Below are 17,134 nucleotides of genomic sequence, written 5' to 3'. Positions count from 1 at the left end.
ACCTGAACCTCTGCCTCCCGGGTTCAAGTGATTCTCCTGCCTCAGCCTCCTGAGTAGCTGGGATTACAGGCATGTGTTTACCATGCCCGGCTAATTTTGTATTTTTAATAGAGACAGGCTTTCTCCACGTTGGTCAGGCTGGTCTCGAACTCTTGACCTCAGGTGATCCGCCGGCCTCGGCCTCCCAAAGTGCCAGGATTACAGGCATGAGCCACCACGCCTGGCCAGATTTGTTACTAAGATTCCTTAAATGCCAGCTATGGCTCCAGAGGCAGTAAGGCAGTCCGACTGAGGCTCTGGAAATCCTTGAGGGCACAAGGATGAAGCTGGGTTATGCCTCCCTGCCATGGCAATCAGGCATCCTGCTTTCAGCTGGTCACTCCAGCAGTGGTCTCAAAAAACAGGATCCACTGCTGCTGAGAAGAAACAGTGGAACTGTGATTTATGGTAAAGACCCACCACCCTGGATGGATAACAATAAACAGTTCCAACCAACCAGCCCCCATAGTTGGTGATCTGAGGGCATGGAGAAAGAAACATGCATATTTAACTCATTGTTACAGCCAAGCGGGGTACAGGAACACCCAAATATGCCTCAGGGGCCATGATAAAGTTGTCAGAATCTCCACATGAAAATGTTTTCAAGCTTTAGGGTACATGCTGAAATTCAAGAGAGAAAATCCTACACTACTTCCCAAAAAGCCTTCCTGAGTCCTCTTTTCTGCACATCCACATGGATCAGATGTGGCTCTTGACACAGACAGAAGTCTATGTCGAGATGTTTCTTCTGGAACAACTGCTTCCTTCAACATACCACAGACTCCCTTAAAACAAGACTCTCGGATAACTTCATTTCATGAGCAGGCCCAAACCATAAAATGCCTGCACAGCCTTGCTGTCCACACACAACACTGGCTAGAGCCAGTGATCTGCACAAGGAAGGTCTCTCAGCAATTACACTCTGCCTTCCCTAGCAAGTCCTATTGGCCAAGTGTTACTCACATATGAGCTCCACTGCTCGGCCTGCCCACTGAAAACCTTACAAGACTAGACCTCATGGTAGCTTAGCTGGTTTTCTTGATGATTGAAAAGTTTTTCTACAACTTTTATGGACTGTCACCCATTCCACTTCATGCAGACACTTAGGATAAATGCCTCTTAAGAGTTCACTGTTGGCCAGGTGCAGTGGTACATGCCTGCAGTTCCAGCACTTTGGGAAGGTGAGGCGGGCAGATCACTTGAGGCTAGGAGTTAAAGACCAGCCTGGCCAACATGGTGGAACCCCGTCTCTACTAAAAATATAAAAAGAGTGGGGTGTGGTGGTGCACACCTGTAATCCCAGCTACTTGGGAGGCTGAGACATGAGAAATGCTTGAACCCAGGAGGAGGAAGTTGCAGTGAGCTGACACTGCACCATTGCACTCCAGCCTGAGTGACAGCAAGACTCCATCTCAAAAAACAAACAAACAAAAAAGTTCATTGTTAAAAGAGAAACATATATACGTCACAACGAAAGACTGCTTTGTCCTGATAAGCTTCTATTTCCCACTCAGTAGAAGATACTGAAAATGATAGGACTCAATGTTTCTCTTCTAGGCGTGGCTTCCAGAGAGCTGAGTTGGCATTCATTTGCAGTAACTATCCACAGTGGAGCTTTTCTGATACAAATATCTTCCTTCTTTACTTTTTGGCTATTATCCTTATACCTTTTATTAAAAAGTAGAGCAATTCTACTTTTCTTATGAGTTTGTGTTTTAACAATGATGAAATATGTTAATTTGTGCATGCATAATGAGATGAACTCTGGATTATTTTGCCTCTGCGATTACATGTGGAATAGAGTGATTAATCATAAAATGTCTTCCTCATGATTCTAAAACTAGGAAATTGAATAGAGCAACAGACTATATGTTTTCTAAACTGATATCTCTCCTTGTGATCTAAGGGGATTATTTTCAGTGTCCATATATATATAAACAGCCTGAGGGGGAGAAACCTCAAACAGTGACATTAGAACAAGCACCGCTGGTAACAAATGGACAGCTGAAAATAACAATGCTTATCTTTTCAAAACGTTTAAAACTGCAACTTACTAGCCATTTTGTGAGTTTGCAAAAGTCATAAATTTACCAAATACATTGCTTCTGACACCTCTTTTCCTTTCTCCATCCTTCTCATTTCCTTGTCATTTTAGCATCTTCAGGGAAAGAAAAACACCCTAATTATATTCCTTCTATATTAGTTCCACCATGATCAAATATTTTATTTCTAAGAAAAATGTTTCATTAAATGCCAGCTTTGTGTAAGGAAGTATGTCATAAACAAGACACGAAGAGTCCCTGTCTTTACGGTGCTGACATTCCTGTAGAATAGTATCCCCCATATGTCCTTCACTCCTTCCTTGTTCCAAATTGCAAAGTTGCACGTTGCATGCTATCAATTCCATATGCTCTAAGGGACACAATAATTCATGATGGCCAATATGTTCGATTACCTAACATTAGAGAAATTCTGGAAGACAGAGTCTGCCGAATTTCAGGGGGTCTCTGTAATTATGGCATAAACAGAAGCTAGCTAGCATGTCTATACCAACCCGAGTTTCCATACTCACTTGTAGATTCCAGGCGCTTCACATCTCTTGACGTTTCCAAAAAATATTGCCGAAGAAAAGTGAAAACGATTCCAAGGGGAACCAAGGGTATTGCGATCCAAGGAATCACAGCCACAGCCACAGAGACCACACCAACCACTTGTAGCAATGTCTGAAACAGCAGAAGTAGATGCAGGATTTCCTTAGCATGTATTCTTTTCAAAAATGCTTTCATGAGTTGTTGTTAGGATTACACTCCTTTCCCCAAAAGACTTACTGTAGTACCAGGGACTGCTTTTCCATCCAAAGGAATAACAAAAGTATAGGTGGTCCTGATGACATCTATTACATGCCTGCCATGTGCCAAACACTATGATATGAACTTATCCCTTAGTTTTGTTTTGTTTTTTTCTTTTTCTGTTTTTTGAGATGGAGTCTTGCTCTGTCACCCAGGCTAGAGTGCAGTGGTGCCATCTCCTCTCACTGCAGCCTCCCACTCCCACGTTCAAGTGATTCTCCTGCCTCAGTTTCCTGAGTAGCTGGGACTACAGGTGCAAGCCACCACGCCCGACTAATTTTTGTATTTTTAGTAGAGATGAGGGTGTCACCATATTAGCCAGGCTGGTCTCGAACTCCTGATCTCAAGTGATTCGCCCACCTCCACCTCCCAAAGTGCTGGGATTACAAGCGTGAGCCACCACACCAGGCCCCCGTTAGTTCTTTTGATACACTCACCAGCCCCATGAGTCAGGCATTATTACTTTCCCTATTTAACGGATGAGAAAACTGAGACTCAGAGTAGAATTTGAATCCCAAACTACCATGAGTCAGTTGACGTTATCAGGGCAATGAGCAAGCAGGCATCACAGACAAGGAACCCAGAAGCCTCAGCTATGCACGGGATAAGGAAGTGACTAATTGCAAATTCAGAGCTCAGAAAAAAAGGAAATAATTTAAATCTTCACCTTTGGAAGTGGGGAGTCATCTCTCTTGGTATCCATCCTTTGCTAATATTTACTGAATGCTGATTGTGTATCTGGCTGTATATTAAATACATATGTATCAACTTGCTTGAATCTCACAATATCCCTATGAAGTAGTATTACTACACCATTTTACAGATGGAGACACTGAGGCACAGGGAGAAAAAAGTAACTTGATCAAGAACACACAGCAGCAGTCACAGCGCCGGGGAGCATGCGTCGTCAGCCACTACATTTTAGCTTGCCCCCAGCATATGGCTAGCTTTTTATTGATCAAGATACAATCCTTGAATTTGTCTTTAATTTTTCCTCCTAAACACACTTACATAAGAAATTAGAGTTCATTAACATGCCCAATAAAGAATAGATAAGAGAAATGTAATAAAAGTTTTACATGTTTTAAAAGATCTGAGACTTTTAAAATTACAATATATTGAAATTTGTATTGTCAGAAATTTTTGCCTTCTATTTATCTTATGTTTAGTAGCATTGAGGAAGAGGTTTGATAACAATAAAACAACTTAAAATGTCTAACAGCGTTTTTTTTTTTTAGCTTTAACGCTTAGATATGCATTAAATTTTCCGCCATTAGGAGAGTATTTCAAATGTCTATTTCAGAGGCACATGATGATAACAATAGCAAATGACATTTATGAGTTGTTTCTGGATGCAAGGCACTGTGTTAACGGGCCTGTAAATGTTCACTTACCCATCACCTCACCCAGCAAGGTGACGTTATCTTTGGAAATTACCTTGGTCTAAAAGGTGGAATACAAAAACATAAAAACCCAAGACACTGGATGATGCTCATTTCAGTATTCATCTTTACTAGAAAGCCATATATCATGGCTTCGGGAAATATGAGTGCAACTCAAGTTAGTCCCTACCTACTCTGAAACCACAACGCTTGCTTCTTGAGAAGGATTGAACAGTGAGGGGCATGCAGATTCACATTACACATGCTCTGAGGCCTCCAAAGTTCACTGTCTTACATAAAAGTACATGACTTCAGCAGAAAGTACAGAGTGCTACAGAAATATAAGGAGAGGCCAGGTGTGGTGGCTCACGCCTGTAATCCCAGCACTTTGGGAGGCCAAGGCGGGTGGATCACCTGAGGTCAGGAGTTTGAGACCAGCCTGGTCTCAAAAAAGTTAGCCAGGTGTGGTGCTGCACACTCGAGAGGCTGAGGGAGAAGAACCACCTGAACCTGGGAGCCGGAGGTTGCAGTGAGCCGAGATGGCGCCACTGCACTCCAGTCTGGATGAGAGAGTGAGACTACGTCTCGAAAAACAAAACAAACAAAACCAAAGAAATATAAGGAGGAATACATGTACGTACACTTTGTAGAGGTTTCTAAGGAAGACTTACAATTGATTTTCCCAGGTGGGTTTAACAGACAACCAGAAAGTACAGCATGAATAGTCACTTGCGGGTCACAATCACGGTTTGCTTGCTGCGGGAACACAGGCAATTCTGGGTGTGTCTTCTCAGCACCACCACCTGCATCTCGACCCACTAGCCCAGCATCTGGCCCACTAGGCCACCCACAATTTTCTGTACCTAGCTGACAGCCAAAGAAAGGTACAATTGCTTTACCCTCCCAAAAACCAAGAAGAGGCAACATGTCATAAGGCTTGCTTATATCCAAATCGTAGTACATATGTATTTCACATCCATTATCTAACTTCACTCTCATATCAAATCTATATAGGAGGGATTATCATCTCCATTTACACAGGAGGAAACTGAGTCTCAGAGAGATTCAGTAACTTCCTCAAAGACAGAAAATTCAGTCATACTGACCTTACGCCTGTTCTCCTAAGATACTATATCCTACATACATGATTCATATTTTTTAAAAAATTTAATACCTAAATATACCTGCATTTTTATATTTTTTATATTTTTATATTTTATATTTTTGTTTTCGGTATCTTCTAGTTTTTTAGGTTATTTTGTGTGGTGTGTGTGTGTGTGGGTGGGTGTGTGGGGGGGGTGTGTGTGTGGTGTGTGTGTGGTGTGTGTGTTGTCGTGTGGTGTGTGGTGTGTGTGTGGTGTGTGTGTGTGTGTGTGTGGTGTGTGTGTGTGGGTGTGTGTGTGTGTAGTTATATCTGGTCTCTCAATGAGGTGACCACTCCCAGGCTCCCAGCTAATTAGGATATAACAGACTTCTCAGCTCAAAAGAAGAGCTGATCTTTAAAAAGTCTTAAAATATTTGCTAATAGAACACGGCAACACGTACTGATTTAAGAATTACTGTTTACATTTAAAAGTCATAAAAAGATGAGTTCTAGACCCAGAAAACAAAATGACTTAAGAAAAGAAGAACCACATTTTAATAAATACATAAAACCACAGGACGCAAAATGAAGGTTGAATACATTTCATATTCAATATCTATATTTGAATGGTAGTGAAAAATGTAACATTTCCCCAGGCAGACTCTTCTAGAATTAATTTTGTATCTGAACATTACAGAATGGAACATATTCTTTTAACAAGCATAATTTTAACTACAATGCCTGTTTGGCATTTAACCACCAAACTGCTTTGAGTCCTGGAGAAATTTTTATGTATCTATCCACTATTTACTTTAAACTTCATTCTGTGGGATTCTGTTCCAGCTAGTCTTTGTGAAGCTTGTGCCAGTGAACATGTTTTCTATAAACAGCAGTAAAAATGTATTCCTATTTTCTGCAAATAAATATGCCATCCATCCTTCTGGCTCATTCTATTTCTTATTTGAACTCTCCCTCTCTCTGTCATCGTTCTATTAGGTACAAGATGAAATATGTATTTAATCATGAGGCCACTTAATCAGTAGATGGTAGTTTCATGATTTGTTTATGGTATCAAAACATAAAATAATGATCATTAAGATTGCTAACACCTCATAGGAACTGGAAAGCTTTTAATTCTGCTGTCAACCACTTAGAATTGTGTTCTAAGTTGTGATGAGTACAAATCGTCCAGATTGCTTTAAACGATTACTGACTTTGCAGAAGACAAAACTTAGGTGCAATAAACAAAGCAGGGTTCACTTCTTGGTGAGAAATATGGCAAGATTTTCTTCTGATTTACAGAGAAAAAAATTGCCAGCTAATTTTTGATCAGTAAGGTGTTTACTGATATGGTGGCAGAAGAAATTCTTCTACTTATTTATTTTGGGAACACATGAGACTAAAACAAAAAACAAATAAACAAACAAACAAAAAACTGGCTGGGTGTGGTGGCTCACGCCTATAATCCTAACACTCCGGGAGGCCAAGGCAAGCAGATTGCCTGAGCTCGACACCAGCCTGGGCAACATGGCAAGACCCCATCTCTACTAAAAACACAAAACATTAGCTGGGTGTGGTGGTGCATTCCTGCAATCCCAGCTACTTGCGAGGCTGAGGCAGGAGAAACACTTGAACCCGGGAGGCGGAGGTTGCAGTGAGCCAAGATTGCGCCACTGCCCTCCAGCCTGGGTAACAGAGCAAGACTCTGTCTCAAAAAAAAAAAAAAAAAACAAAAACAAAAAAACACTTCTCAATGAAATGACTAACATAACAGGTTGTGCTCCTGGCTAATACAGGATTTCTTCTGGAGCTACTAAAATTATGAACAGGGTATACAAACCTACAAGAATATTAAGAAATAAAAATGTAATTCTGTCAAGTCATTATCATTACCTTCAATTACAGGATGAATAGAAGCAAAAGGGACAGTATGGAAGACACTTAAATGTAAGCTCCTAAGCCCAAATTCTGACAGCATCAGCACTAAGTCAGCAGATGTAAATGATGTGCTACTGTAGCACCTCACCTGCCTCAGGGAGTTCAGAGGTCAACTCCGGTTCCCAGGTCCCACCTGGGGAGATCTCTAGTTTATTACCTGTTTTTTACCTGTTTGTTTGTTTGTTTTTTTGACCTCATCCAACCCAGTGAATGCCTTTAAATCAGAATTTTACGGAGTGTTGGTATGTCTTCTGCGTATGACAAGATCTAAACAAACATTCTCTAAGCTTTTCTAAACTCGTCCTTCCCTTGGGATACATTAATCACTCCTTTCATCGCTAATATGCTGATCTGATCTTTTCACATCCAGCGCTGGTACCTGTGTTGGACTTCAGTTAGCGCTTAATCCTGAGTCCCAGCTAATTCCCATGAAGAGTGAATGGTGTGAGGCATTAGAGCAATGTGGTGCACCACTTCCTTCCTTGGTGGTCAGTATATCTCACTGACAGATGGTTTCCTTTGTACATTTTTTCCATGTTAATGTTTATTATGAAATGCAAGGCTGAAGTCCATCTATATGCTACCTTAAAAATAAACACCTTAAAAAAAAAGGCATATAAAAGTAGAAATAAAAATAAGTTTTAACCCACTTATCTTAATAACTGATATAACAAGCACATAAAAATCGATAGAGAAAATTTGAAAACATGGTTAATAAACTTGACCTAATGATGACCTAAAGGCTACAATACTATAGCCAATAACTGCATAATACACACTTTTCAAGTGCATCTTTATTATGCCATAAAGCAAGTATCAGCAAACTTCAAGAGACGAAAATTATACAGACTATATTCTGACCTAAGTGGGTTTAACAAGAAATCAATGTAATTAGAAATGTAACTAGAAATGTTAGGAATTCAGCAATATACTTCTATATAACATCTGTTTCAAAGAAATTACAATAAAATTAGAAACTTTTCAAATAAAAGAAAATGAAAACCTAATAATATTAAAATTTCAGGACTGCAACTAATGCTGTTTACAAGTAAAATTATTCCTTCAAACTTTTTTTTTTTTTTAAGAGAGGCTAAAAGGATATAAAAATATACCTTACAAAGATAGAAAAATAGTAGTATAATAAATTAAGATCTGAGAAAAATGGAAATTAGAAAGAAGGAGAAAATGATTAAATAGAAAATTAATTTGAAGGAGAAAAATCAACAAACCCAAAGCCTCATTATATAAAAAAACTGATGAAATCAATAAACTTCGAAAAGACTAAGATAAAAAGAGAGGAAAATTATCATTGTCATGAATTAACAGGGAACAACAGAAGAGGTACTGCAGGCATTAAAAGGAATATATAATAAACACTGTTCCAATAAATAAATTAAACATTTTGATGTAAAAGACAAATTTCTGGAAAAACGATAGGCAAAGACTGCCATAATAAAAACCTAAATCTGAATAATTCTATTATTGAATTTAAGAATATGAATTCACAACACAAAAATTTCCCACAGAAAAAACAAAGATGGGTCACAAGATGATTTTGCACAAGTTTTATCAAATTCTTCCAGAGAACTGAAATCCAGCATTATCCTGATATAAAAACCAAAGAAAGGAAAATTATAAACAAAACTGTTTTAAGAACACTAAGGCCGGGCACAGTGGCTCACACCTGTAATCCCAGCACTTTGGGAGGCCAAGGAGGGCAGATCACAAGGTCAGGAGTTTGAGAACAGCCTGGCCAACATGGCAAAAGCCTGTCTCTACTAAAAGTACAAAAATTAGCCAGGCGTGGTGGCAGGCACCTGTAATCCCAGCTACCTGGGAGGCTGAGGCAGGAGAATCACTTGAATCCAGAAGCCTAGATCACGCCACTGCACTCCAGCTTGGGTGAAAAAGAAAACAACAACAACAACAACAACACTAAATAACATACTAAATACATTGAATCTAAGAACATAAAAAAATAATTATACTTTATAAACTGTGTTTACACCAGTAATGCAAGCCTGATTTAAGATCTGACAATGAATCAATGAATGCTATTTATGAGGTTAATGAAACAGGAAGAACCACATGATTATATAAATAGTGGCAAGAAGACACCAGGGCTTGAACCTGGGAGAGGAAGGCTGCAGTGAGCTGAGGTCATGTCACTGCACTCCAGCCTGGGTGACAGTGAGACTCTGTCTCAAAAAAAAAAAAAAAAGGAAAGAAAACAAAAGCCAGTCCCAAAAGGTGGGATCATGGCAGACAAGAGGCAGGACTAGATTGCAGCTCTGACTCGGACTGACGGAGCAGTGTGCGGAGGCTTGCATTGTGAACTTTTTAGCTCCAGACTGACTGCAAGAACAAACCAGCAATCCCAAGAGGAGCCACAGACCGTATGAAGGAAGTGGACTGCTACTGCAGGACCTGGGAGACACCCCAAATACTCTGCAGCAAATCCCACCCAAGAAGAGTCTGAGCTCAGACATGCCTAGTCCTGCCCCACACCTGATGGTCCTTCCCTACGCACCCTGGTAGTGGAAGACAAAGGGCATATAATCCTGGGAGTCCTAGGGTCCTGTGCACTGCTGGTTCCTTGTCATACTACCACAGCTGATGCTCTCTGGAAAGTGCCGCCTTCTGACAGGAGGCCAACCAGTACAAAAATAGAGCATTAAACCAAAGCTAAGAACCGTCATGGAGTCCATTGCACCCCCCTACCACCTCCAACGGAACAGGTGCTGGTATCCATGGCTGAGAGACCCACAGAGGTCTCTGTGAGGTTCACATCACAGGACTCTGTGCAGACAACCCCTAGTGCCAACCCAGAACCAGGCAGACTCACTGGGTGGCTAGACCCAGAAGACAGACAACAGTCACCACAGTTTGGCTCACAGGAAGCCATATCCACACCAAACAGGGGAGAATACTATATCAAGGGAACACTCTGTGGGACAAAAGGATCTGAACAACAGTCTGCAGCCCAAGACCTTCCCTCTGACAGAGCCTACCCAAATGAGAAGGAAGCAGAAAACCCCACTCTGATAATGTGACAAAATAAGGCTCTTTAACAGCCCCCAAAATCACCCTAGTTCACCAGCAATGGATCCAAACTGAGAAGAAATCCCTGATTTATCTGAAAAGGAATTTAGGAGGTTAGTTATTAAGCTAATCGGGGAGGCAACAGAGAAAGGCAAAGCACAATGCAAGGAAATCCAACAAATGATATAAGATGTAAAGGGAGAAATAAAGAAAGAGACAGCTTAAAAAAAAATCAAAAATTCTGGAGACACTGGACACACTTATAGAAATGCAAAATGCTCTGGAAAGTCTCAGCAATAGAATTGAATAAGTAGAAGAAAGAAGAAGAAACAAGTAGTAGAAGGAAGAACTCAAAGACAAGGTCTTCTAATTAACCCAATCCAACAAATACAATGAAAAAAGAATAAGAAAATACAAACAAAACCTCCAAGAAGTCTGGGATTATGTTAAACAACCAAGCCTAAGAATAACCAGTGTTCCTGAGGAAGAAGAGAATTCTAAAAGCTTGGAAAACATATTTGGGCAAATAATTGAGGAAAACTTCTCCAGCCTTGCTGGAGACCTAGACATCCAAATACAAGAAGCACAGAGAACACCTGGGAAATTCATTGAAAAAAAAAATCACCTAGGTGCATTGTCATCAGGTTACCCAAAGGTAAGACCAAAGAAAGAATCTTAAGAGCTGTGAGACAGAAGCACCAGGTAACCTATAAAGGAAGACCTATCAGATTAACAGCAAATTTCTCAGCCGAAACATTACAAGCTAGAAGGGATTGGGGCCCTATCTTCAGCCTCCTCAAACAAAACAATTATCAGCCAAGAGTTTTGTATCCAGAGAAAGTAAGCTTCATATATGAAAGAAAGATACAGTCTTTTTCAAACAAACAAATACTAAGAGAATTCACTACTACCAAGCCACCACTACAAGAACTGCTAAAAGGAGTTCTAAATCTTGAAACAAATCCTGCAAATGCATTGAAACAGAACCTCTTTAGAGCATAAATCACACAGGACCTATAAAACAAAAATACAAGTTAAAAAGCAAAAACAAAAACAGAACAAAAAAACAAAGTACACAGGCAATAAACAGCATGATGAATACAATAGTACCTCACATCTCAACACTAACACTGAATGTAAATTGCCTAAATGCTCCACTTAAAAGATACAGAACTGCAGAATGGATAAAAACTCACCAACCAACTATCTGCTGCCTTCAGGAGACTCCCCTAACGCATAAGGATTCACAGAAACTTAAAGTAAACGGGTGGAAAAAGGATTTCATGCAAATGGACACCAAACGCAAGCAGGGGTAGCTATTCTCCTATTAGACAAAACAAACTTTAAAGCAACAGCAGTTCAAAGAGACGAAGAGGGACATTATCTAATGGTAAAAGGCCTTGTCCAAAAGGAAAATATCACAATCTTAAACATATGTGCACCTAACACTAGAGCTCTCAAATTTATAAAACAATTACTAAGAGAATTAAGAAATAAGATAGACAGCAACACAGTAATAGTGGAGGACTTCAATACTTCACTGATAGCACTAGACAGATCATCAAGACAAGAAGTCAACAAAGAAACAATGGATTTAAACTATACCTTGGAAAAAATGGACTTAACAGACATAAACAGAACATTTCATCCAACAACTGCAGCATACATTCTATTCCACAGCACATGGAACTTTCTCCAAGATAGACCATATGATTCAACTCCAAAAGGAATCTTCAAAACCATGCAAATACACGGAAATTAAATAACCTGCTCCTGAATGAGGATTGGGTCAAAAATGAAATCAAGATGGAAGTTTAAGACTATTTCAAACTGAATGACGATAATGACACAACCTATCAAAACCTCTGGAATACAGCAAAGGCAGTGCTAAGAGGAAAGTTCATAGCCTTAAATACCTGCATTGAAAAAACCGAAAGAGCACAAACTGACATTCTAAGGTCACACCTCAAGGAACTAGAGAAACAGGAACAAACCAAACCCGAACCCAGGAGAAGAAAGGACATAACCAAGATCCGAGCAGAACTAAATGAAATGAAACAACAACAACAACAAAACACAAAAGATAAAACAAAAAGCTGGTTTTTTGAAAAGGTAAATAAAATTGATAGACCATTAGCAAGATTAACCAAGAAAAGAAGAGAGAAAAATTAACTGACACCACTGAAATAAAAGAGATCATTCAAGGATACCACGAACACCTTTATGCACATAAACTAGAAAACCTAGAAGAGATGGATACATTCCTGGAAAAACGCAACCCTCCTAGGTTAAATCAGGAAGAATTAGATACCCTGAACAGACCAATAACAAGCAGCAAGATTGAAATGGTAATTTAAAAATTACCAACAAAAAAAAAGTCCAAGACCAGACAGATTTACAGCAGAATTCTACCAGACATTCAAAGAAGAATTTGTACCAATTCTTTGGACACTATTCCACAAGATAGAGAAAGAAGGAACCCTCCCTAATTCATTCTATGAAGCCAGCATCACCCTAATACCAAAACAAGGAAAGGACATAACCAAAAAAGAACACTGCAGACCGATATCCTTGCTGAACACAGATGCTAAAATCCTTAACAAAATACTCATTAACCAAATCCAACAACATATCAAAAAGATAACCCACCATGATCAAGTGGGTTTCATACCAGGGATGCAGGGATGGTTTAACATATGCAAGTCAATAAATGTGATACACTACATAAACAGAATTAAAACCAAAAATCACATGACAATCTCAATAGATGGAGAAAAAGCATTTAACAAAATCCAGCATCCCTTTAAAACTCTCAGCAAAATCGCCACACAAGGGACATGCTTCAGTGTAATAAAAGCCATCTATGACAAACCCACAGCCAACATAATACTGAATGGGGGAAAGTTTAAAGCATTTCCTCTGAAAACTGGAACAAGACAAGGATGCCCACTCTTACCACTCCTCTTCAACATAGTACTGGAAGTCCTGGCCAGATCACTCAGACAAGAGAAAGAAATAAAGGGCATCCAAATTGGTAAAGAGGAAGCCAAACTGTCCTTTACCTTGGAAACCCTAAAGACTCCTCCAGAAAGCATCTAGAACTGATAAAAGAATTCAGCAAAGTTTCTAGATACAAGATTAATGTACACAAATCAGTAGCTCTTCTATACACCAACAGGAACCAAGTAGATAATCAAATCAAGAACTAAACCACTTTTACAATAGCTGCAAAAAATAAAATAAATAAAATACTTAGGAATATACCTAACCAAGGAATCAAAAGACCTCTACAAGGAAAACTACAAAACACTGCTGGAAGAAATAGACATAGACAACACAAATAAATGGAAATACATCTCATGCTCATGGATGGATAGAATTAATATTGTGAAAATGATCATACTGCCAAAAGCCATCTGCATATTCAATGCAATCCCCATCAAAATACCACCATCATTCTGCACAGAATTAAAAAAAAAATTCTAAAATTCATATGGAACCAAAAAAGACGCCGCATAGCCAAAGCAAGTCTAAGCAAACATAACAAATCTGGAGGCATCACACTACCTGCTTTCAAACTGTACTATAAGGCCATAGTCACCAAACAGCATGGTTCTGGTATAAAAATAGGCACATAGACCAATGGAATAGAATAGAGAACCCAAATACTTACAACCAACTGATCTTTGACAAAGCAAACAAAATCATAAAGTGGGGAAAGGGCACCCTTTTCAACAAATGGTGCTGGGATAACTGGCTAGCCACATGTAGGAGAATGAAACTGGATCCGCATCTCTCACCTTATACAAAAATCAACTCAAGATGGATTAGAGACTTAAATCTAAGACCTGGAAACTATAAAAATTCTAGAAGATAACACTGGAAAAACCTTTCCAGACATTAGTTTAGGCAAGGATTTCATGACTAAGAACCCAAAAGCAAATGCAATAAAAACAAAGATAAACAGTTGGGACTTAATTAAACTACAGAGCTTTTGCACCACAAAAGGCATATTCAGCAGAGTAAAGAGACAACACACAGAATGGGAGAAAATCTTCATAATCTATATACATCTGACAAAGGAGTAATATCCACAGTCTACAATGAATTTGAACAAATCAGTAAGAAAAAAACAAACAATTCCATCAGAAAGTGGACTACAGGCATGAATAGAAAATTCTCAAAAGAAGATATACAAATGGCCAACAAACATATAACAAAATGCTCCACATCACTAATGATCAGGGAGATGCAAATCAAAACCACAATGTGATACCACCTCACTTCTGCAAGAATGGCCATAATCAAAAACAGTAGCTGCTGGCATACATGCAGTGATCAGGGAACGCTTCTACACGGCTGGTGGGAATGTAAACTAGTAGAGCCGCTAAGGAAACAGTGTGGAAATTCCTTAAAGAACTAAAAGTAGGCCGGGCGCGGTGGCTCACGCCTGTAATCCCAGCACTTTGGGAGGCCGAGGCGGGCGGATCACGAGGTCAGGAGATCGAGACCATCCTGGCTAACACGGTGAAACCCCATTTCTACTAAAAATACAAAAACTGAGCCGGACCTGGTGGCAGGCGCCTGTAGTCCCAGCTACTCGGGAGGCTGGGGCAGGAGAATGGCATGAACCTGGGAGGCGGAGCTTGCAGTGAGCCAAGATTGCGCCACTGCACTCTAGCCTGGGTGACAAAGCGAGACACCATCTCAAAAAAAAAAAAAAAAAAAAAAAAGAACTAAAAGTAGAACTACCATTTGATCTAGCAATTCCACTACTGGGTATCTACCTAGAGGAAAAGAAGTCATTATTTGAAAAAGATACCGACACATGCATGTTTATAGCAGCACAATTCACAATTGCAAAATCGTGGAACCAACCCAAATGCCGATCAATCAATGAATGGATAAAGAAACTGTGAGATATATATATATATATGTATGTGTGTGTGTGTATATGTGTGTATATATATGTATGTGTATACATATATGATGGAATACTTCTCAACCATAAAAAGGAATGAATTGACAGCATTTGCAGTGACCTGGATGAGACTGGAGACTATAATTCTAAGTGAAGTAACTCAGGAATGGAAAAGCAAACATTATATGTTCTCATTGATATGTGGGAGCTAAGCTGTGAGGATGCAAAGGCATAAGAATGATACAGTGGACTTTGGGGGTTTAGGGGGAAGAGTGGGAGGAGGGCGAGGGATAAAAGAATACAAATATGGTGCAGAGTATATTGCTCAGGTGACGGGTGCATCAAAATCTCACAAATCACCACTAAAGAGCTTAGTCATGTAACCAAATACCACCTGTACCCCAGTAACTTATGGAAAACTAATAAATAAAGAAATAAGACACTGAAATAGATACAGATTTTTTTAAACAGAACACAAAAATCAATAACCATAAAGGAAAAGGTTGATAAGTATGTTTATGAAAACACAATATTACAGGACTGAAAAGATAAGCACTAGTACAGAAGAAGGTATCTGCAATTCAGAATATATAAACAATTCTACAAATAAGTAAGAAAAACAAAACAAAAACCCAGAGTACTCAATAGAACAACTTGTTAAGACACTTAAATAGGTGCTTATCCAAATGATATTCAACTGGTCAATAAACATAACAAAGATGAAAACTATAAGAGCAAACCAATGAAAATTCTATAAACAAAAAATTGAATATCAAAAAAACCACATTTGGCCAGGTACAGTGGCTCATGCCTATAATCCAAGCAGTGAGGTTTGCTTGAGGAGGGAGGAGGATTGTTTGAGCCTAGGAGTTTGAGACCAGCTGGGACAACATAGCGAGATCCCATCTCTATGAAAGAAAAAAACACACACACACACACACACACACACATTAAATGGGCTGGCAGCAGACTGGGATAAGAGAAATAATCAATGATCCTAAAGACAGAGCAATACAAATTATCCAAATGAAAGACAAAAATAAAAAAGACTAAAAGACCGGAATACAACACCCCAGATCTTGGAGCTACACCAAACAGTCTAACATACTATCATTTTCAGTCCCAGAAGTTAAGGAGTTAAGAGAGAAAGAAAAGACAAGTGTATCAAAACATAAAGACTCGTAATTTTCCAAAATTAAATAAAAATACCAACCCATATATTGAAGAAGCTCATTAACCCCAAGAAGGATACTAAACACATCTAGTCAAACAGCAAAAACTCAAAGACTAAGAGGAAATTGTTTTAAAAAGTAGCCATGAAAAGAGACATAGTGTATAGTGCAACAAGCTTATATAATAATGATGGTTGCTCATCAGAAACAATGAAGGGAGAAGACAATGATGTGATATATGTACAATGCCAAGAAAAGGCAAAAAAACAAACAAACAAAAAAAACCTGTCAATCTAGAATCTTCCATCTGTTGAAAAGACCATTAAAAATGAAGTTGAAATAAAGACATGCTCAGATGGGCAAAAGCTAGGAGAAGGTTTCCAGCAGACCATCCTGAAAAGAAGTTCTTCAGGCTTAAGGAAAATGATACCAGATGGAAGCCCAGACTTCAGAAAGAAATAAAGAGCACTGGAAAGGACAAATATGTGAATAAATGTAAAACACAATTTTCTATAATATGTATGTACATACATGCATACATATGTATAAATGTCTTTAAAAGACCGTTGGTTATTTAAAGCAAAACAGACACAATATATCATGAAGTTTATAGCATATGCAGAAGTAAACAATATGACAACATAAGCCCAAAGAATAGGAGAAATAAATTATATAATAGTAAGATTATTCTATTGTTTGCAAATTTG

General features: G+C 38.9%; 1 protein-coding gene across 2 annotated transcripts in view; it reads right to left on the bottom strand.

Moving 5' to 3' along the window:
- The window catches only part of ABCC4 (ATP binding cassette subfamily C member 4), a 292,989-nt gene that overhangs the window by 62,708 nt on the left and 213,147 nt on the right, over positions 1 to 17,134 (bottom strand). For both annotated transcript variants that reach the window (XM_010358905.2, XM_010358906.2), the window contains exon 21: positions 2,612 to 2,762. In XM_010358905.2, the coding sequence (XP_010357207.2) occupies positions 2,612 to 2,762 (151 nt within the window). The remainder of the gene's footprint in view (positions 1 to 2,611; positions 2,763 to 17,134) is intronic.

Source organism: Rhinopithecus roxellana, chromosome 18, assembly GCF_007565055.1.
Source record: "Rhinopithecus roxellana isolate Shanxi Qingling chromosome 18, ASM756505v1, whole genome shotgun sequence".
Classification (NCBI taxonomy): domain Eukaryota; kingdom Metazoa; phylum Chordata; class Mammalia; order Primates; family Cercopithecidae; genus Rhinopithecus; species Rhinopithecus roxellana.
This window is presented reverse-complemented; position numbering and strand designations above follow the sequence as displayed.